Source organism: Crassostrea angulata, chromosome 2 (assembly GCF_025612915.1).
Source record: "Crassostrea angulata isolate pt1a10 chromosome 2, ASM2561291v2, whole genome shotgun sequence".
Taxonomy (NCBI): Eukaryota; Metazoa; Mollusca; class Bivalvia; order Ostreida; family Ostreidae; genus Magallana; species Magallana angulata.
Window position 1 is genome coordinate 5,400,226 of NC_069112.1, and position 24,570 is coordinate 5,424,795.

The window sequence follows — 24,570 nt, forward strand, 5'->3', positions numbered from 1 at the left end:
CTTCCACAAAAATTTCAGCTTTCCTGGCTGCCAGATTAGTTTCTGAAAAGAAGATTTTTTATTTAAAGATTTACTCTAAATATATGTATGTAAAAGTTCGACCTCCCATTGTGGCCCCACCCTAACCCCAGTGGTCAAGATTTTCACAACTTTGAATCTATACTACCTGAGGATGCTTTCACATAAGTTTCAGCTTTCCTGGCCAAATGATTCTTGAGAAAAAGATTTTTGAAAAAATTCTTAAGAATTTTCAATATTTTCTAACTGTCTCACCTTAAAAAAGGGCATGGTGCTTAATTTTCACAACTTTGAATCCCCTCTGCCAAAGGGTGCTTTGTGCCAATTTTTTTTTAAATTTGCCCAGTAGTTTAGGAAAAGACGTTGAAAATGTGAAAAATTTATGGACCGAGGACAGACAAAGAAACAGACAGACAGACGACAGACAAATTGTGATCAGAAAAGGTCACTTGAGCTTTCAGCTCAGGTAAGCTAAAAATGATAAAGGTCATTACTGTCAAAACATCATCAGATCAAAACTTTCTGCAATTATGCACATATCCAATCATTTGTCTTAAACAACAACAAGATACTAATTAATTCTAATGGTTAAAAAATTCAAGACAAAACATTGTAATCAATTTCCTAGAAACATGCAAATCAACACATTGTGCCCCAACTACGTAAAAAGTTTTACGAAATTCAATACAGCTGTTTGAGAAGAGTCACGCTTACAAAAAAATTGTTCAAAAAATTGTTCAAAATATGGCCAAAATTCAAGTTCAAGGGCTAAAATTCCCAGAAAGATAAATGAATCGGAACTTCCTAGTAATTAGCACATCTACACATTGTGTCTTAAATGCCTTAAAAGTTTCATAAAATTCTGTGCAGCTGTTTAATATAAGTTTTGCTTCAAAACCAGGACTGACTGGCGGATAGGTCGAAATCATTATTCTCTAACAATTCCATTGCATGGGGTATAATAATGGCACTATTAGCAAAATAAGATATATTTTGGAATTGATAATGATCCAACATTTACAATTTTTATTTGTTCAGTTTAACATTATAGACTTCATGTGGATATCTCTTTTATAATATTCCACATTCAGAAAATAAAACTTGTAAAACATGATGTTTCTCACTCAGCAACAGACAGCCATGTTTAGATGATCACAAAGTGTGAAATAAACAGGAGTCAGTATTACAGTCCATGTGAATTATACACAGCTCAATTTCAGCTGCAGATGTTGAACAAAGTGACAAACAACATGTGTGGTTTTGAGAGCAGACTAGATTTGTACAGAAACATGTACAACCTGTCAATATTCCAGCTATCTCCATTATACGGCTTGTGTTGAGCTGAATATGGCGTCCTCATCAGGACAAACATCTACAACATGGCATTAATTACCTGTTAATTAATACATACAGTATATGTAATGATAGAGCTACATCTACAATTAAAACGTTTAACTGATTACCCTGTCACTTGCTTTACTATTTGTCTAATTAATTAAATTAAGTCAATTAACATGTAACAAAACAACTGATTACAAATACATGCGTCAGTGAGTTTTACTTTTGTTTAGTTGAGTTTCGACAAGTTGTTGCATTCGATGGACTGTCTTTTGACGAGGTGTTGTGTATCTGGTGTCCCCATCAGGACGGGGTCTGTGTTCATCTACAACAAGTCATTAATTAGCTGTTAATTAATACATACAGTATATGTAATGATAGAGCTACATCTACAAATTAAAATATATTTATCTAATTAATTAAGTTAAGTCAATTAACATGTAACAAAATAACTTATTACAAATACATGAGTCACTCTATATATTTCATAACTAAATACAGCAACCTGGAATTTCTATTCACTAAATACAATGACATGTAACTGTACATTTAATTAATAAAATAATGTATCTAATTTCTGTTTATTTTAGATAAACACTGAATCCCAATGACTGGTAGATACAGCTAACCCTGTAACAATGAGTTGTTTATATTGACAAACAATCACACAGATAAACATGTCTTACATGTATCTTATTGACTGATAATTAACACGGACTGTGTGTCTTAGTTATCTATATCTAATTAATGTGAATGATAATGACTCAGACTTACCTGTCAGAGCTTCCTGTCTGGTGATATACCTGTAGACACACACCTTGTTCTTAAACATTGATCCGACCCAGAGACGGTGAGTGTTGACATCATAACTCAGGCTGCATGGTGAAACCATCTCTTCTGATTTTGTCAGTAGATGTGACAGGAACTGACCGTCCTTATTTATCATCTGTACTGTTTTGGTTATACGATCACACACCAGGATGTGTGACAGCGCGTCAGTACAGATTCCATATGGATATAGTACTGATCCTGATGGAGGTCCTGTGTAGGAGAAACGATGTCTTCCTCCACGCTTTGTCACCACTACAGCACCAGGCCCATAGTTAAAGTCAGACACCACGACATCCCCATTGTTGTTCTCTGTTATATAGAGAGGTAAACTATACAGTCGCCGTCCTGTGTTGTGGTACTGTATGGTTTGTGTGAGTTGTCCACTCTGGTTGTACCGGGTTACCTTGCCTGTGTCTGTATTATCTTTATACATCCCGACCAGTAGACCCCCAGTAGACGGGGACCAGTACACACACCGTGGTCTCCATGTAGAGTCTGTTCTCTCTATAAATGTGGTGGTTGTTTTCATATCCTTTGACAGTTTGTTGATGTTATAATTCCTATCTATATAAATCAATTCACTCTCACTGTTCACTGTGTGTAATCCTCTATCATAATCACTACATGAATCCTTCACACGATGTAGAGGGACACCTGTTGTGTCTGTCAACATGAGATTGTTTCTACCATCACTGACCCAAACCCGGTCTGATGTCACACAGGAAATGTGAAAACAACAACCAACACCTGTCACTGTGAGAGATTGATGGAGCTCAGCACCAGACGTCAGTTTCAGCAGACACTGGTTTCCTACGCGTCGGTTTCCTCTCTCTGTGATTTGGATTGCACTCAGTGACTCCATCACATCCTCCTTGTTGAGTGACTCAGTCATTGAGAGCTGGCTGGTGTGGAGTGTAAGATGTATCTGGGGGAGGGCTGTCTTTATGTCTTTACGGAGGGCTGTCTTTGTGAATGAGAGGAATTGTAGCGCACTGAATGTGAATGCTGGCTGTACATATCTGTGTTCATATCTCCTTAGTCTGACAATATGTCTGATCATTTCTATCTTCTTTTTTTTACATCTGTGTTTGAAATCAAAGTCACATAACACATAGTTCAATAGATCATATACCACATAGTCAATGAGACCCTTCAGTCTCTGGGCCTTTGTTAACATCTTTGATTGAAGGCGGGATAATTCTGTGTGACAGGTTTTGAAATCAGCTTTGATTCCTGTCAGGAGAACAGGTCTGTAAAAGAGAGCCTCACTTCTGATGGTGTGAATGGTTCCTCTGTGTTGTTGTCGCTTTGTTTTATAAGCTTTTTGCAGATCCTGAATTTTGTGCTTTTTTTTTCCAAAGAGAAAACTTCTGACAGGGAGTTTGTGTGATTTATGTCCAAACCAAAAATCACACACAGGAACTTGACAAGGTTCACAGTACTTTGTATAAACATGGCTAGGATGTCTCACACAGATCTCTTGTGTTGGGATGTAGCTGATTTTATCACGGTGTGACACAACATCATGGTCTATTGTTTGGAGATCTTTTACATGGTTCTCTTTACACTGGGGACACAGATCACATGGACACGATACACAATAGTACTCTGTGCCCCCCGAACACTTAGAACACAGATGTACTTGGTACGGGGAGCTTGCTGTGTCCATGATGTGGGGGGTCTGGGTCACAACCTGTTGAATGAAAATAAAGAGTTTTAGAATTATTATTGCTTTATAGATTCAATGTCAAACTTAATAAGAAATAATTTAGTTTAAAGCAGATGTTTTTTTTAAGAAATACCATATTTTCCCTACTTAGATGATTGACGGTCCATCATTCTGGTTCTGATTATAGAGACACTCAACCAGTAGAAAAATACAACACAAGATTGCTGAGTGAGAAAGAGGTGCTCTCTCTCTCTCTCTTGCCATCGTTTTATCTCTATATATCTTTCTCTCTGTTTCTCTCTCTTGGATGTGTACATAATTGAGAAAGTGTACTACCGGTATATGATTATCTAGCAGAGAAAGTCAGAGAGAGAAAAAAAATAGATGTAGAGTACACATCCCAATTTAGTTCAATTCAATTACCGGGTATTTACTGTCTCAATTTACCTAAGATGTACTCCTGCTATTTCTATTTCTTTCTCTCAATCTCTGTTTCTCATAATTCTAATACTAAACATGCACTCTTGCTCTCTCTCAAACATATGCATCTTTCTATTTCTCTTAGCCATGTAATCTCTCTCTCTCTTTCTTTCTCTCTCTCTCACATTATTACTCCTTCATTCACTATCTCTAATTTTACAGCTAAACAAGTACTTATTATCTCTCATTTTTTCTCCAAGCCTCTGTCCCACATAATTTCAGAACTGATAAACATGTAAACACTTTTTATCTGTTATGTAAACATGTGAATCTTACTTATTCTCTCAAACATGTAATCTCTCTCTCTTTCTCTCTCATTATTACTCCTTCATTCACAATCTCATAATTTTACTGTTAAATTTGTATTTCTTATCTCTCATTCTTTCTCAAAGCCCCTGTCTCAAATCCCCTGTCTCTTATAATTTCTTGATAAATATGTTTTTGCTTTCCATCTGTTCTCTCTATCCCTCAATATTTACATTCTACTGTGTTTTTCCATTAAAATTTATGATCTTTAAATGCCTCTAAATGCAACACCTACCGTAATCACTGCGTATGAATTTACATGTTATTTACATAAGTAGTTCTCAAACAAAGATTTCTATGTTATCGGTTAAAAAAATATATTTCATGAATGTTGTCAAAACACTATCATGACTATGTTTTACAATTATTCAACAAAAAAGATGACTTTATAATTAAAAGCAAAATTTCAAGAGTTATTTTTCATGGATTATATTTTCATGCTCGTCGATCTCATCTCAACAGTCTATGTGATAACCAGTTTAAACCGGTTTTATATAACAGCTGTTCTTGCTGTTACTAATTTACTCCCTCCGTGATCTGCAATTTATATTGATTTATTTAAGTAAACAATTGATTTCATCAGTAAGGGAATGTAAATATAAGCATTGAATGATTTATTTTTGACGTCGTCATGTCAATAACTGGCGTCAGATGAGAAGACAAATTATCATAACGTGCTAACGCACGTTATTCAATTTGTCTGCTAACGGCAGACGTCAAAAATAAATCATTCAATGCTATACACTTTCACTGCTAAAACCTCTCTCTCTCTCTCTCTCTCCTTACTCTTATATATGTAAAGATGTGCATCTTACTAATTCCCTCAGACATATAGTCCCTCTCTCTCTCTCTCTCTCTCTCTCTCTCTCTCTCTCTCCATCTCTCTCCTTACTGTTGTACATGTAAACATGTGCATCTTACTTATTCTCTCAGACATGTAGTCTCTCTCTCTCTCTTCTTAAATGTAATATTGCTTTCTATCATCCCTCTCTTCTATCTTTTTTCTTTCTTTCCCTCATTCTCTCTCCTCTTTCTCTCATTCTTTCTTCCTCTCTCTCAAATAGACTTTCTCTAAACATGTACATGCAATATTATTACTCTTTCAATCTTACCCCCCCCCCCCCCACACACACACACACATCACCATAACTTAGTTATAGAAATGAGGGCTGACACAAGATTTGCTTTCTCTCTCTCTGACTAACTCTATTAAACATATGCATCTTTCTTTTTCTCTTAGACATGTAATCTCTCTCTCTCTCTCTCTCTCTCTCTCTCTCTCTCTCTCTCTCTCCACATACACATCACCATAACTTATAGAAATGAGGGCTGACACAGGATTTGCCTTCTGTCTGATTCTATTGAACCACTGTTTTTTTTTTAATGTGACACATATCTTCAGTATGTTCTTATTAACAATTCACCTATGAAATACAGAATGTAACTTTTTTAAATGTGGTTATAAAACATAGGTAAAATGCAGTTGTGTGTTTACCACATGTAGAGAACAGACTGTAATTGCTATCAAAATACAATTCACACCTAATCCTCAAATGTGTGCAAAATGGGAACCCACCAATGTATACATGTTAAATACTGGCTTATGTCCCATGCTTTGCTATTCCCTTAACCCTGGTTGATTTTTGACTGTCTCCCAGGCAGATAATTGGACAATATCCCAGCCCAGACATTACCACAAGGATATGTTTCTCCTTGTCTAACACATCAATCATCAAATGGGAATGTGGGCAATAGTTATATTGTCAGTTCCTGGGTAAGAAATTGATGTTGACCTCGGCCTATGCTCTCGAGTAACAGTTCTTACCCCAGGACTAACACAATGAATACTGCCCTCATACCCATTTAAGAGATGTATACTAAAATGTCTATGAATGACACACGACGACAAACGTGAGATAGCAATGGGTCTCCTGAGTGACTCAGGTGACCTAAAAATACATAGTATAGCTACATGAACATAGTGATATTACATGAATACTATACCACATATATTCTCTCCTTGACCTCATAGTACACAGCACAGTCAGACACAGGGAACCTGTAAAGAGACCACCAACTGTTACATACTACAGACTGGTATAACCTATGAACTATTACATTCTAGTACTTGATGATATCCCGAGCAAGTGCGGGATTTAATAATATACACATTTAAATGATACAATGTTTAATATGTTGATCCATATTTTTTGGTTTAATTATGTATATATAGTGTCTGATTGTTTTCTTAATTCATTTCTTAAACTTTTTCAAGCTCGTAAAAATCTACATTTACTATATCAAATACTGCTTACTCTCAAACATGTACTTTGCATCTACCGGGTATGTTAATTCTCTCTCTCTCCCTCTCCTACATACACAGGTGCACACACACACCAGGATTGGAAATTCACCAAAAATAGCAGCAAGCCTCAGGGCTGGCTACTTTTTAAAGTTACCAGCCCTGCCCAAAATCTGCCAGTCCTGATAAAAATGTTCATTATTATGAATGAACTATACATAATTTAAGCTTAATATTTACATCTGTAACACAGGCCCCTCGAAATCTTTAACTTTTACAAGTATTCGAAGCCATATCTAAACATAACCCAAAGAATGCTTATTATTAAGTTTAACATGCTTAAAAAATTAAACTATTCATCTACATGTACTATATAATTATAAACCCTCTTTTAGAAGCCAGCTAACAATGTCATAATCATGAACTTTCTAAATAATTTCAATGATTGACAATAATATAATATCAAATATTGAAAGGGAATAAATTAAAACAACTGGAAATAAATGTGATAAAACTTTATTTTTTCTGTCAGATGCACTCCTTTTAACTGCTAATTACGAAAGCCGAGAAGGATCATTCGAGATTCGAGATTCGAAATACGAGATTCGAAATACGAGATTCGAGATTCGAAATTCGAGATTCAATATCTAAATTGACCAATTAAATCATGGATCTGAAACCTGTATCCTAGCAACATCAAACTGTTCTAAATACAGATCATTCATACATGCTCTTTCCTACAAATAAATGTCTTAAAGGACATATCGCATGTTTCTTAAGTATACGACATTTTACATTTTTTGGCTTCCTTGTGTATCTAATATTTACTCCTAACAGTTTGTTAACGGTATAAAAGCGGTAATTAGCCATTATATCAATTTAAATTATAGCCCCGATCGTTTAAAAACTTGTTAATTAGATAGCGTGTCACGTGGTACAGTGACGTCACATGCGACCTTCTTCGAACAGCTGATTGGAAACAAATTGTAGGATTAGCATTATCTTCTTTAAATTTTGACATTTAATCACCATGTAAGTTGTTTTTTTTACATGCTGACTAAATTAAAAGAATCTTATTATTCAGTCGTACATGTTTGAGCCACTAGTACGGATAAAAAACGATGATATTGCCGAAAAAGCGACGATGAAATCGGCAATGACGATCAAATTGATCGACGTGTAAACATTGTAAACAAAACTTAGTAGGGATTGTAGCTCAAATAAATCTGTTTTAGGTGTTTATTTATTAAAATCTACAACAGTCTTGGTTTTTGGCGTTCCTAACGACTCAGAATGTTCATTATTGTAAAACTGTGGTGCACAAGAAGTTTGTTTCTTCGGCAGTAACTGATCACAACTAAGGTTGTTTACTCTCTATTACACTGGATTATAAAAGCAGGCAAGAACGTTTTCATTAGTTATTGTTTATTTCTGTAAGATCCCATCTCCGTATTTTTTTTATCCATTTACGTATAAATGTATATCAACAAACTTTGTCTATTTCTCGCGTAAACAATCAATATCGACAACTCGATCCATGACTTCTCCCACAAAAAATCAAACTCACAGAAATCTCACCTACCGTACTAAAATTATGATTTCTCCAGAGGTGAGCTACATGTATGAATGAAGAAATCATGTATACAAAACCGATGCATACATGAACGTATAGTTTAACAATAAGAAAAAGAAAACAGCTAATGAAGCAAGGCGGTATCCAAAATGGCGTCCCCTCTCATTATTTTTCTCCGATGAGCTGGCGTTTTGTACACAGGCCCCTGTGCATAAACTTTTATTTTTTTCTTTTTGAGAAATGAATACGATTTATTTATGAAACTATAATTACAAAAATGTACCATATAATTAATAATATATGATTTGAATGTTTATTTATAAATCCTCTCGTCGACAGATAGACCCCTATTTGTCACAAGATTTCCGCATACTTTCGTAAGGGAAACTTAAAAAAAAAAACAGTCCAAATCCCCATTTTCGGTGGCTAAATCACCCGCAGGAGGCACAGAACACCATCATGTCACGTTATCGGCAATTTAATAGGTGATAATTAGTTAATTTGTCGTTTAAATCTAATCCAATTACAAAGATGGCTAACAGCACCTTCTCGCTCGAGGTCGCATATGACGTCACACATCATGGCGGGTAGATCGAGAGAGAAAATATGCATATCGCGACATTTGAATTTCATCGCTTTCAAACTCACGAATTAGGCAGAATATTTTATGAAAACGTTAATAAACTTCATTTTTAATGAGTATAGAATGATTTTATTTAAAAAATTCCGAAAATTGAAAAACATGCCATATGTCCTTTAATAGCTCTTATATAGTGGTTATAAAACGGTTAAATTAACATTGATGAATTAACCCCACACAGTATAAACAATTAAATTAGAAATAACACTGTTGGCTTTGCGAATCTAAGTGGTTTTGTTTGCCCTGTATGTATTTCCCCCCGAACAATTTTAACCCGAAGTGTATTCGCCCCAACTGTGTAAAAATCGGCTTGCGAAGAAAGATCTGTTTAATCTAAATGTTTTAGCTATGAAACGAAACTCAAAAAAATAATCGACATGTCAAAATATAGGTTATGATAAAGTTTTAAACCATAGAAGATATAATGATTTACAACCTCAAAGACAAATATCCAGATAAGAATAGTGTATTGTAGGGTATGGCAATGCCATTGTCGATATAAGAGAGAGAGAGAGAGAGAGAGAGAGAGAGAGAGAGAGAGAGAGAGAGAGAGAGAGACACAGAGAGAGTTTTGTAGTGTCAAATTCAGTTTGATTTAGAATTTGAAGTTGATTTGATTTGTTACAAGCATATATAGACAATAATTAAGCCTCTAAAACGAGAAAAGAGAGGAGGTAGCTAGGGTAGGGTATACCAACTAGCAAGCTGTAATTTTAACGGTGTTAGCGCACCTGTGATTTACATCGACTCTCTCTCTCTCTCTCTCTCTCTCTCTCTCTCTCTCTCTCTCTCTCATCACCTAGCATTTCCTTTTCCGTGAGGGGGCTGGGGTATTTGTGATGTCTTACATTAGCTAGCGAAAATGATAAAAAAAAACCCATGAAATTTTCTTTAAATTGTGTGCGGATGTTGTACGCCAATAATCTGTTTTCAGTATATACATTTCAAGAGGGGGTGGGGGCGGCTATATAGTCCTAATTAATTTGTCAGTTATTCTGTCCCCACTTTGTTTTCTCTTCGTTTTCCAGGTTTTTTTTATTTGGCTCGGCAAATTAATATAAAACTTTCTGTGTAGCTCCATAACGATGCACTGTAGATAAATTATGAGTAGTTTTACTTTTGATAAACAGGTACATATCCGTATTTGATTTTTAATCTGACTCTTATAATCGGATTTAATATTCCAATAATTATAGGGTAGGAAAGAGTAGACGGGACTTTTTTGCGCATATCCTACTGTACCATTCATTCAACACAGGTATTAGCACTCATCGAGTTCGACTTGCTTTCCTTTTCTTTCATCCACTGGTTTTAAAGCTATTAATTTTTGAAAATATTTTGAATTTATGGCCTGATTATATATAAATTAGAGCTGCGCTGGTGCATATATTTACCCAAATGGACCAAAATATAACCAAATGAATCTAAAAGTTTTGACAAAATTAGTTTTAAACGTACGACTCTTTTTTCAATTCTAATCGGGTATGTCCTTTAGAAAATTCTTGAACCACACACATTTTAGCAAATAAAACGACAATTGTTTCATTTTTTTATGGGGAGGGAGGTGGTGCCGGTAAAGGACATGTATTGCTTGTGGCAGTTGTGCTATACTCTCATTTGTTATAATAGGTAATACTACATATTGATATAAAATGAAAGTTTCCAATTACACTGTACATAGCTTCTATCACGCATTTTGACCCGTGCGATAGTTTAAAACAATTTTCAAAGCATTTAATGTAATTCAACCGATCATTTTTGAAATTTAATTTTCTGGATCCCCGCCTGATACGTCCGCCTTCTTGTATATTAGAATTACATGTACGTTGACCATATGTACACATTAACTTAATCGGCTATGTTATGGGACGATAACATTTTTTATCAATGTTTTTGCAGGATATGTAACAAATAACAGCCTATTTGTGGGTTTTTGCACTGATTATTTGAGATAATTTGCCGCCATCTTTTATGAATTCCACACACCACTCACAGTTTCTTTATTTGGTATTCTGTGTATATGGCGACAAATTGGTAAATTTGCACCACTCACCCCTTGTAGCTTCATCCTGATTACATTTTATCTGGCTAAGTGTAATGTAGTAGTATATTAAATACACACATCTTTGTTTGCAGTGCTTATTTACATCTTTAGAGATTTACTTACGAAAAAAGTAAACATTTGTATGACTTATATGTAATTATTGTCAATTTTAGTGCGGAGGGGGGGGGGGGCGGGGGTGTAGGAAACTACAGAGAAACTTAACTTGGCTGTGAAACATATGCTTTTATTCTTTCTTGTTGATATATCAATGAATGAATTATAACAAAATATATGTACAACAATAATTTTGAAATATTCATGCCCAATCAAATAAAGGGTTTTACTGTTCTCTGCACAAGAAATCGGCAATGTGAACAAATTGGCACCCTATCATCCCTACCTTTAATTGTAGAGAGTAGGTCTCCTTCTATATTGAAAACAATTCCAAAAGTAAGACTCATAATAAGTTGTTTACTGAGGAAAAGGAAAACAAATTGTATTTATTAATAATTCCGTATGATGTGATAATATCTCAATGATTTGTTTATAATCATAGTACTAGTGTATCGCTGTATTCATACATAAAAACGATAAGTAATGCTAATATTTATTAGTGAAACAGGACAGATTATTTATATTTAGATTATTTAGATACATGTACTAATCTTCATGCGGGGATCTAGAAAGGAGGGGGTCAGGGGATCTGGACCCCCTCCTCGGGAAAATTGGAGCTTCTTAAATTTACATAGTAAAATTTTTTAAAATTGGCCTAGGACCCCCTACAGAAAAAAATTAGCTACGCTTATGAAGTTCTTTACCATAACCGCATTTTTACACAAAAGGGGTGAATAAACCCGTTTTTTATACTATTACTGGTGGTGAAATACCTTAGGGTTCAAACACATCAGGTGGAAATTCACCAGGGCAAACAAAATCACTTAGATCCGCAAAGCACACTGCATTATTACTATTCTACTTAGATATTCTGTGTAAAAGTAAATACAAACTAGACTCTTGTTGCAAAAGCAACAAAAAGGTCTTCCGTTCCTCATGTATTAATCTGCTAAAAAAAATCCAGTTATCTTGTAAACAGAAAATGGATATAATATATACATTTTGTCTTTCCACAAAGGTTGGATGTTCAAGTTTTGTTACCTATAGTATCTCAGTAAGAAAAGAGTTTTATCTCGGGACCGGAAACGGACAAACGGAAATGATTAAGGAAATTAAAAGTAGATATTTTAGTACATTTTGCTACGGAACGTTACTGTTCTTCACATTGAGTAAAATGTTAAAAAAATCTAAAGTAAAAAAGAAGTCTTCTGCCTGAATGCTTCAAGTGAGAACCGGAAGTAACGTACGACAAAATGAAACCCGTTAAACACATGTAGAAACAAATGTTCATCATCCATATAAGTTTGTTGTCTTGATCTTTCACAGTTTCTAAGATCTTGCGAGTACTTTATGTTTTTATAAAATAAGGCTATTGAGATATTTGAGATGTCTCACCGGAAGTAGATTTTTTTTTACCATTTGAATATGACCTTTTATATTTCTTTAGCTTAAATGTTACTTCCAGGCTAAGTAAATAAAATAATTTTAAAAAAATCAAAATTTGGTGTACTTCCTGTGACGACCGGAAGTTACGCCCGATTAAACAAAATAGTGGTAACACATGTACATACATTGGTCTATCATTCCAAAAAGTTTGGTTGTTCAAGTCGTTACCGTTTTTTAGATCTCGTCAAAATAAGAATTTTTGTCTCGGGACAGGAAACGGACAAACGGATGTGCTCAATGAAAATTAAATTTATTATTTCTTGTTTACTTGCCTATCTTACATTATTATTTATCGAAATAACTAAAACTATCAAAGGAAAAAAGTTAAACTGACAAACAGCTCGATTTGTTTGAACTCTTCCGGTGTGGACCGGAAGTGACGGAAGACAAAATAAAAGCGTTTAAACACATCTTCCATCAAATGTCTATAATACGAGAATGTTTCGTGCCTTGATCACTTTTAGTTTCTGAGATATCGCTGGTACAAAATGTGTTTTATAAAAGCGACCTGAGATAATTGAGATATCTCACCGGAAGTAGAATATTTTTGTTGATATTACATCGCAGAGATATCCTTTGTATAGATTTATACTTATATAGTTATTCTTTGGACAAAAAAATTAATGCCTAAAAAAAATTATTTTTGAAGTGCTTCCGGTGACGACCGGAAGTTACGACGAACAAAACAAAAGTGTTTAAACACATCTACAGCTATAGGTATATCACCACACAAAGTTTGGATGTTCAAGTCTTTACTGTATTTGAGATCTTGAGGTGACAAGCTTTTTGTCGTGGGACAGGAAACGGACGAACGGAAGTGAATTTAGAAAATCTTTTACTAAAAACCGCTAGATGTTTATATTTTCAGTCATTCCTGAAAATTTTATAAAAATTCATCGAGACATCTCTGAGAAATTCACAAGACAAAAAGGGGAAAAAAATAATAATAATAATAAAAAGAAACATTACAATCACTATAAGGTCTTCCGTTGGAAACGGAAGACCTTAATAATTATTTAGTTAGGTAGGGAGAAGTGAACATAGCATTTATTTGTATATAAGAGCATGTACGTATGATTTTTATTTAGAACAGTTTGATGTCGCTAGGATACATATTTTCAGATCCTTGATTTGATTGGTTAATTTAGTAATTGAATCTCGAATTTCGAATCTCGAATCTCGTATTTCGAATCTCGTAATTCGAATCTCGAATCTCGAATGATCCTTCTCGGCTTTCGTAGCTAATTGTGTTTGGTCTCACAACACTATTTTTCTGTAGGTTCAAAATATGGTCAAAGCAATATAATTCCAGATTTCTCGTTTGTTTTGAGGGGTTTTCCGCCAGTGACAGGGCTCTATTTTCAATGAGATAAAAACGGTTAAAACGCATAATTTTGAAACATCTAATTATTCGTACCATTTAAAATCTGACTATTTCCAAGATATTTATGAATAAGTTTCCTTTCAAAAAATGCTTCAGCGTACATAACATCGAATTTATCGATTATTTTCAAGAACTAAGTCTTGTCAGCGGCGATGATTTGTGCTTAGGTGCAAACACAGTTTCAGTTTCGGTTTGCTAGAGTAACTGCATAGGAGAGTTGATTAAAGACAACTCCCAAAGAACACAGTTCCTGACATGAATCATGAGTACATGTAACAATGCTTGCTACCCTCTGAAAAATTAACTCGCCATTAAACATCTCATTTTTTAAGAATATTTGAAACGATTACATAAACTGTGTTCGACAGATAGTTTTCTTGAAACATTTTCTTTTTTTCTTTTTCAAAACACGTTTCATATGCAGGCTTTCAATCACAACACATTTTTATAACAAAAGCATAACTGAAAGTTTAGTCATTATAATTTATTGACACCATATCACATACATTTTCAACTCGCAGCAACAACGGAAGACCTACTCGTGGCTTTGCCACGAGCTCTGCTCTAGTTTATATGAATACTAATATGAAATAGTTTAAGCGTTGGGAAAAGAATGAAAAAATCAAAATTTAGATTATTTTAAAAACAGGATAAGATATCATTAATATCAGGAAAAAATTAGAAAAAAGGTCTTAATTGAAACATGAAGCCCATGGGACACATTGCATACCTGACCAAAAATTGCCATAACAAATCCACATTCATGGAGTCATATACAAAATATCTCAATAATATAGTAGAATAGATCCTGTCACATCACATACTAAGCACTGTAGTACTCAAGAAGATCTTAAATATATAAACCTACGTCAAACGTTGAACCTTTTTGAGCCAGATATTGGTGCGAGAGATACAGTCAAATCACAGCCAAAACAATTAGGAAACAAAAAAAAGTCAAGAGGCATGCATTTATTTTAATATCGCATACTATTTGAATTTAAAAAGAAATTATTATTTTTTCACGTAAAATTGAACATGCTAATGTGGCTCCACCCTACATGTACCTTTGAAGTTTATAATTTTGACAGAAATTGAATCTACTCTGTATAAGGTTTCATTTACTTAAATTACAGCTGCATTGACTAATCATTTTGAAGAAGACTTTAAAAGATTTATTTTATATAAAAACCCACCCCTCCCCGCCTTTAGGGCCTCACCTTATCACTAGAAGACATAATTGAATAAACTTGAATATACAACTTGCCTCCACACGTTAGTTTGCTAATGTCATTTTTCTTAGTATAAACCGTATCACAAAACACACCACTATTAAGTCAAAGTGACGACGCGGACAATAATTTACAAATTAAAAATAATTTATCAAAAGATCTTAATTAAATTGATATTAAACTTCTAGGGGCTTAAGTTTACACCCACGCCGCAAAGGAATACTACAGATTTTATCAAAGACTTTGAAGAATTCTGCCAAAAACTATGACCGAAAGAATTTGTTCAGGACTCTAGTAGCACGGATTTATCTCTAGTGAAAAATAAAAGTAAGTTTAATCCTAATTCAAAAAGGATAAACATTTAGAGGAATACATACATTGTCTTAAAATGTAGCGCTTGCTAATGAAAGCAACGTTCAAATAAAAAACAGTATTTGCAGTCAAGAAGGTAAAGCCATTCAAAGTCTTACAAAAGACGATTCCATTATAAAATAAAAAAGCGGATAAAGGAACCATTGTCACACTGAATAAAAAACACTACTGAAAATTAGACATTGAACAACTAAACGATAGTCATTTCTATACAAAAATTGAGGAGTGTGAAGTCAGTAAATCCATAAACAATATTAAACGGTTCACGAAAAATTGAAAATCACTTGACTGAAAAAGAAGTATATTATTTGCTCAACTTTGAAAACAAGAATTTTATTTGACCATTTCTTTAATTTTTACACACGATAAATATACTTATTTCTACCAAGAATACAATTTAGATTAGGATAACGTTAATCTTTATTTCAATAAAATGTTAACTTACAGTTTGTACTGACTTTTTCCTTTTTGTTGTGATCTCGACTAGCTCGAAGTAGGTTTCTTTGTGTCCTCATTCAATTTGTCCCCTGATAAGATTGAATTCAAGCTTCGATTTTACCTTATCAAGACTGACAAAATATACTAAATCAATGATTTGTCTCGCCGTACCTTTAAACTGGAATAATGTTGTTGGCTGAGTCTTTCAGAACAAACATTGCATTTCTAATCTTATCTTGTGTTGCCTGACTCTCCTCTTATTATGTCTGTCTGACTCATGCTATCGATTGAAATGACATGCAGTACGAAACGCGGGGGAAATGTATCAAATAACGTACCTAAAAGAAATGTACCCAGGTACATTTCACTTAGAGAAAATGCACCCTAGAGAAATCGTAAACTGAATGTGAAATAGTTTTAAAAACTTATCTATAATGCAATAGAATAAATTAAACAATACATATACATTTGTATCATTTTTCAACTATTTTTTTGCATAAATATTGACATACATCAAAAAATAAACAATAACTGTGCTTACATGCGCACTTATTAAGATTACTTGTGCAATTTAACAAGAAGGAAATTAATATTCGATAAAAATTAAATCGATACAACATAAAACTTATTGGTTTGATTGCATTATAACTGGAGAACTTAATGATTAGTAAAATAATTATTATAACTAATTGGAGACTACTTATAACAAAACTGTTTATAATTAACATTATACACAGAAAATATAAGTATATATAACAATTTAACAACTAAAAAATATAAATTATATGACTTAAACTTGGAGTACCTTGTTGGTATCTTATTCTAAATACTACATTAGCCAAAATAAAATTTATACATTTTGAGCTAAATTCTATCCAAGTTCCTTTAAATATTCAACCAGTACATATATAAAACTTACTTTACGAGATCGGTCTATACAAGATAATCATTTATGAAATTAATATATCTATCGTTGTTTGACATTCTGGTTATTTTTTTAGGGTTAATTTTCTCTGAGAGAACTTCTTTAATTGTAAGGGTACATGTACTTCAAAAAAGATTATAAATACTAATTTTTTTTGTTTAAAACACGCAGTGCCAATGTGGTAGGGAGGTCTTTTGAACAGTCACATTGAGCTTTTCGAAATGAACATTTGAGCCAATACCCATCGTTTCGAATCAAACTAAGACATGAAATTGACATGGTTTTGACCCTGTTAACGTCTTGAATTTATACTTTAGTGATCAGTGCAATGATGACATGTATTTCTGATCTGTAAGTAAATATTTCTGATCTGTAAGTTTACTAATGACGTTTGTGGTATATTGGAGAATTATTGCCACAACAGATCATTTATCAAGACAATAACTAGTGGAGTAAATGGTTATTTGACAATAGAATTAAATATAAAATGTATTGAATTTTATATTGTTAGTTAATTTAATGGAATGTTTGTAATGTAATTAATTACATAAAATATATTCATATTTATTTGATAAGAACTGAAAAATCATCTAATGATTTTTGGCTCAAATAAAAAAGACGTCGTCATTATTTTAATTGAGCAATTCTTCCGAGACATTAATACACAATTACAGTCATTTCATGCATATCTTTTACAATTTAATGCTATGCTATGGTATGCGATTTTAATGATATGCTATGAGATTTGTATGGTATGCTATGAGATTTGTATGCTATGCTATGAGAAATTGAAATGAAGGGCTTAATGATATGGTATGGTATGCTATGCTATGGTATGCTATGAGATTTGAACAAAAACGCCTCCATACACAAAGGAGTTCCACACATTTCGAAGTGAAATAATAAGAAGCCAAAGTTTACAACAAATCTATCATGTAAACATTAATTTTTTCATATAAAAACATTTAAAACTGAGTTTAACTAATGTTGTATGCTATGCTATGGTATGCTATGGTATGATATGACGAATGCGATTCTATGAAATTGTATGCTATGGTATGATATTCCAATGCTATGCTATGAGATTCCAATGCTATGCGATGAGATTTCAATGCTATGCTATGCTATGCTATGGTGTATGTTGTAAAAGATATGCTTGAACTGACTGTAATGGCAAACGACGTATTACGGAATATTAAAGAATCGATATCAATAATATGTCCTTACCATATATTGATAAAATATAATTTAAAAATTAAACGATACTCACTAAGTAGAAGTTTGATTGTGATTCTCCGAAGTATGCGTCGACATTAGAGATCAGGTGAGATTGCAAAGCTATTCCCAGAATTCAATCTTAAAAGGTGCTGAGGCCACAAACAAAGACTCTCAATATAGGGTGAGTGCGGCGTGGCACATGATCTCTAATACTGACGCATATTTCGGAGAATAACAACGAAACTTCTATTTTGTAAGTATCGTTGTTATTCTTATCAAATATATTATGATATCAAATATTGAAAGGGATTAAATTAAAACAACTGGAAATAAATGTGATAAAAATTTATTTATTCCGTCAGATGCACTCCTTTTAACTGCTAATTGTGTTTTGGTCTCTCAACACTATTTTTCTGTAGGTTCAAGATATGATCAAAGCAAAATAATTCCAGATTTCTTGTTTGTTTTGAGGGGTTTACCGCCAGTGATAGGACTCTATTTTCAATGAGATAAAAACGGTTAAAACGCATAATTTTAAAACTTCTAATTGTTCTAAACGTTTTATATACAGGCTTTCAATCACAAGACATTTTTATAACAAAAGCCTAACTAAAAGTTTAGTCATTATAATTTATTGACACCATATCACATACAGTTTCAACTCGCAGCAACAACGGAAGACCTACTCGTGGCTTTGCCACGAGCTCTGCTCTAGTTTATATGAATACTAGTATGAAATAGTTTAAGCGTTGGGAAAAGAATGAAAAAATCTAAATTTAGATTATTTAAAAAACAGGATAGGATATCATTAATATCAAAAATATTTTAGAAAAAAAGGTCTTAATTGAAACATGAGGCCCATGGGACACAATGCATACCTGACCATAAATTGCCATAACAAATCCACATTCATGGAGTCATATACAAAATATCTCAATAATATAGTAGAACAGATCCTGTCACATCACATACTAAGCACTGTATTACTCAAAAAGATCTTAAACATATAAACCTACGTCAAACTTTGAACCCTTTTTGAGCCAGATATTGGTGCGAGAGATACAGTCAAATCACAGTCAAAACAATTAGGAAACAATAAAAAGTCAAGAGGCATGCATTTTTTTTAATATCGCATACTATTTAAATTTAAAAGGAAATGATATTGCCCTGCATTTTGTTAATGTCATTTAGAACCTGTAGCCTTGATATGTTAGTAACATTTACAAATGTATCAAACTTTGTGCAATTAAGCAAGTTTAGTGTTTCTGTTGTTTTTATAACTAATGTGTTCTCACGCTTAAATTCGGTTTGCTGATCATTAGTCTATTAGTAGTGTCTGTTGTTTACGTTAGAGTAGAATTTTGCTGCACTTTGTTTATTCAAATTGGTTAAAGCCTGCATTTTGATATTTATCTTAATTATGAAACCTTGTCGTTATCTGTGTGAATCTGGCCACTTTATCAGTAATTTAGGCATACAAATCCATTCCTGTAAAAGTCTCTGAACTGTCCAGACGTTATTTAATCTAGAGAAACTGTGGCCGATCACGATGTAAGTTTTATTGTTTTAAAACTATATGTTAAGAGAAATTATTTAAGAACCTTTTTTTAATGTTCATTTATGCGTGCTGAACTATGTTTTTAATTTGTTGACAAACTGATTTTTATTACTTTGTACGTATTCATTTATTTGTATTTTAATATTTCTTTGTTGTAGCTTTCTACCACATTCACACAAACTTCATTTCACCACTCAAGTGACATTGTGCGCATATCAGGAGCCGCGCTTTCCCTTGTTAACTAAGATGTCGTGGATAATAAAATGAAACTGTTTAACTAACTGTAATATGTGTTGTTAAGTTCTTAAGCAAATACACACGGAAGGCAGTACAGTAAAAAGATCACAAGTGGCCAAGTGATTCAGAATATCGGACAACCATAGCATAAATTCGTCCATCATGAGTGACCAGGAATCACGTATAAGAACACTAACCGAGGAGGGACTCTATGTATCCAACAAGAGAAGTCATGAAACCAAAACAAGCAGCATTTGGAGTCACCTTTGTGATTAAAGATATTGATTCTTGTCAGGATGACAGTACAGCTCTTGAGAAAATACTTACTGATGTTCAACAGTTATTTGAAGAGTATAAAGTGAAATCGTTTGAATCTCTGGAATTTCTATCTTGTTTCCATCTTGAAAGTCACGTTTTAAAAATGTTGTGCACGAAATCGGAGCTACCCCCTCAGAAGAAATATATTTGCTTGTCAAATATACCGGAGGCATACCACAAAAATACGTCCTCAGTCTGCGTGCAGCTCACACGAAGAGACCAGCTATAGGACTCATGCGAATCTCGGAACGCCTCGAGGAAAGATACGACAGCCCTGAAATGATTGATAGTGCTTTGAAAGCTAAACTTTCATCCTTCCCGAAACTATCAAACAAAGCCTGGAAAAAAACTCTACGATCTGGCTGATATCCTTGCGGAGATTGAAGCCTTGAAAGAAGATGACATGTATGGACCCATGTCTTCTTATTTTGATACATCCATTGGAATCAGCCCCATAGTTTGCAAATTGCCAAACATGTTGCAAGAAAAATGGACAAATATGGCAGCTCAATACTACAAAAAGCACCGTACACTACATCCGCCATTTGCTACATTTTGCGATTTTGTACAAGAACAAAGCAAATTACGCAACAATCCTTTGTTACAGCACGCGCTGGAATCTACAAATGCGAATGCAGCTGCTTCAAGACATAAGCCTTCTGAAAAACAGGGATATCGTGTGACAACAAATAAAACAGATCTTCATATTTCCAACTCACGAGACTCAGTTTGTCCGAAACACAACACTGGACATTCCCTAAACAAATGCAGATCCTTCCGCATGAAACCAATGGCCGTTAGGAAAAAGATTCTTAAAGATAAAGGCATATGTTTTAAATGTTGCACAGGGTTTCATCTTGCAGCCAATTGCTCCAATCTAATATCATGTGAAATTTGCAAAGGCAGGATCACCCCACAGCTCTTCACGTGGTCTCAGACTCGCACAGATGGCAGAAATCGCATGGCGGGGAGCAGGCAGAACGCACGTTTGAAAATGACGCCCTACAAAATACAGAAGTAAAGCCATATTGTAAGCAAATATGTAGGAAATCCTTCGCAGGAAAATCATGTGCAAAAACGGTGTTAGTTCGCTTGTACTCACAGAACCAACCATCAAAAGAAAAAATATGCTACGCTATGATTGACGACCAGTCGAATCAGTCCTTGGCAACACAATTGATCTGTGACTTCTTTAAGGATAATTGTAGCAGGGAATCTACATATTTGCTGTCTACCTGTTCCGGTCAAACACGCCGTACTGGTAGAAAAATGAAGAATGTCAGCATAAAATCATATGATGGCAGCCACAGCTTCCGCCTACCAGATGTTCTAGAGTGTGACCAAATTCCGGATATAAGAAACGAGATTCCAACCCCTGACGTTGCTTCTCACTACCCTCACTTGCGTGACATTGAACCATTCATTCCACCATTGAACCCGGATGCGCAGATAATGCTGTTAATTGGCAGGGATCTAATCGAGGCACACCATGTCCTTGATCAACGAATCGGACCGCCGAACCCTCCTTACGCCCAGAAATTGCCCCTTGGATAGACAATAATCGGAGAAACTTGTCTCGGCAAGGTACATCGTCCAAATGCTGTTAACGTCATGAAAACTAACCTGACGAGCGAATGTCGCGTTACACTCTCGCGTACTCGGAGAAAATGTGTTTCTTCGGACGAATCTGATGACAAACCTGGGCTATCAACAGACGACAGAAAATTCCTAGATGTAATGGAGAAAGGTTTCCATAAGACAGAAGAAGGAATTTGGTCAGCCCCACTTCCGTTCCGCGATCGGGACATTAAGATTTCCAATAACAAGCCACAAGCTGAAAAGAGAGCAAGGACCCTTGAATCCAGCTTACGTCGAGACCCGGTGAAAAAGGAACACTTTTTTGAGTTCGTGCAAGGGATATTGGACTGCGGACATGCTGAAAAGGCGCCACCTATCACAGAAGAAAAAGAATGTTGGTATTTACCAATATTTGGTGTCTCTCATCCCCGAAAACCAAATCAACTGCGAGCCGTATTTGATTCTTCGGCAAAATACAGAGGAATATCATTGAACGACACACTTTACACAGGTCCGGATCTTACCAACAGTTTATTAGGAATTCTATTGAGATTCTGTCGAGAACCTGTAGCAGTCATGGGTGACATTCAGCAAATGTTGTACTGTTTTAAAGTAGATGAAAAACATAGAGACTTTCTCCGTTTCCTTTGGTATGAAAATAACGATTTTACTAAGCCATTAATAGAATATCGAATGTGTGCGCATGTCTTTGGAAATAGCCCTTCACCAGCAATCGCTACTTACGGACTTCGTAAAACTGCGAAAATTAGCAAAGAATCCTACGGTGATGATGTCACTCATTTTGTTTGCAATGACTTCTACGTGGACGATGGGCTAACTTCGCTTCCAACGTCAGTCATGGCGATAGATCCAATGAAGAGAACGCAGTCTGCACTGCAAACAATAGGAAATCTTCGTCTTCACAAAATAGTTTCAAACAGTGAGGAAGTGATGAAAGCCTTTGGACCGTCCGATCTAGCTAAGAACCTGAAGGACCTTGACCTCTCCAACGATTCACTTCCTGTTTAATGAAGTCTTGGACTTAACTGGGACATTGAATCAGATAGCTTTGTGTTCAAACTTAGCAAAGATATCAAGCCATATACCAGACGCGGAATATTGTCAACAATTTACAGCGTGTATGACCACCTGGGTTTCCTCGCTCCAGTTCTTATCAAAGGCAAGCTCATGCTCAGAGAGTTAACCGGAGGAAATGTGGAGTGGGATGAAGCACTGCCTCAGTCTAAACTCGAGAAATGGGAATTCTGGGAAAAGTCGTTACACCAGCTTGAAGCAGTCAAGATTCCGCGAATGTGCATGTCAAAAGCGCTTAGTGTTACAGATGATATGAAACTTCATATCTTCTCGGATGCTTCAGAAAAGGCTATCGCAGCAGTAGCGTATTTAATTTCAGAAAAAAACTCAAGCATTGGATTTGTCCTTGGGAAGGCTAAGGTCGCGCCAACACATGGCAATCCCAAGATTAGAGTTATGCGCTGCTGTACTAGCCACAGAAATCGGTCAAACGGTATCTGACAATCTGAATATCCCAATAAACAATATTCAGTAACACACTGATAGCAAAGTAGTTCTAGGATACATCTCCAACGAGAAACGAAGATTTTATACTTACGTAAGTAACAGAGTGGCAAAGATACGCCATTTGTCTCATGCAGCACAATGGAACTATGTACCAACGGACAAGAATCCAGCAGACTTAGCTACTAGAGCTGTATCAGCAGGTGAATTTTAGCACTGTTCTTGGCTGGTGGGTCCTAAGCATCTCCTTGAAAATAAAACATTTTCTGAAAAGTTCGAACTCCAGAATCCAGATGAAGATAAAGAAATTCGACCCGAAATAACCTGCGCAAAGTTGGTAGCTTCAAAGGAATCTTTGCTTGGAACGCAACGTTTTCAACGATTTCCATGCTGGAACAGACTAGTTAATGCAGTCTCTTACCTAAAACAGTTCCTTGTTACCAGAACTAAACTTACAGAAAAGGATTATTTACAGACTACAGAAGAGGCGGAGCGCTTGATCATCAAAGAAGTGCAAGCTGAGACGTTCCTTGACGAAATGGAATGTATCAAATTAAACAAAAGGTTGTCCAAGGAAAGCAAAATTAAAAATTTAGACCCATTCATTGACGATCATGGATTGTTGCGGGTGGGTGGAAGACTACGCAATGCAAGATTACCAGCTGATGAACGTCATCCAGTAATAATCCCAGGAAAACATCACATATCCTTATTGCTCGTTCGGCATTTCCATAAGCAAACGAAACACCAAGGGCAACAATTTATATCTGGCGCAGTCCGATCTGCAGGTTACTGGATAATAGACGAAAAGCGACTCGTGTCATCAGTACTCCAAAAATGCGTTGTATGTCGCAAATTACGGGGAAATTATCAACAACAGAAAATGGCAGATCTACCCGAAGATCGCATCTTTCCAGGACCACCATTTACCAATGTTGGCAATAATACTTTTGGGCCTTGGACCATTATAACGAGAAAAACCCGTGGTGGAGCAGCAAACTCAAAACGCTTGG

At 35.0% G+C, this 24,570-nt stretch overlaps 1 protein-coding gene and 1 pseudogene across 1 annotated transcript; both read right to left on the reverse strand.

Annotated features, from left to right (window-relative positions):
- LOC128170701 (uncharacterized) overlaps positions 1–24,570 on the reverse strand; it is a 723,116-nt pseudogene that overhangs the window by 275,052 nt on the left and 423,494 nt on the right.
- Positions 1,538–3,880, reverse strand: LOC128170749 (uncharacterized). The gene is made up of 2 exons (XM_052836528.1): positions 2,131–3,880; positions 1,538–1,681 (listed from the first exon to the last, which is right to left on the reverse strand). The coding sequence occupies exons 1-2, from the start codon at positions 3,854–3,856 to the stop codon at positions 1,566–1,568; spliced, it is 1,842 nt and encodes a 613-aa protein (XP_052692488.1). The 5' UTR covers positions 3,857–3,880; the 3' UTR covers positions 1,538–1,565.

Coding starts and splice junctions, on each gene's coding strand:
- LOC128170749 (XM_052836528.1), bottom strand. CDS start 3,856: ATGGACACAGCAAGCTCCCCGTACCAAGTACATCTGTGTTCTAAGTGT. Junction 1,682..2,130: donor CAGACAGGAAGCTCTGACAG/GTAAGTCTGAGT, acceptor GACTTGTTGTAG/ATGAACACAGACCCCGTCCT.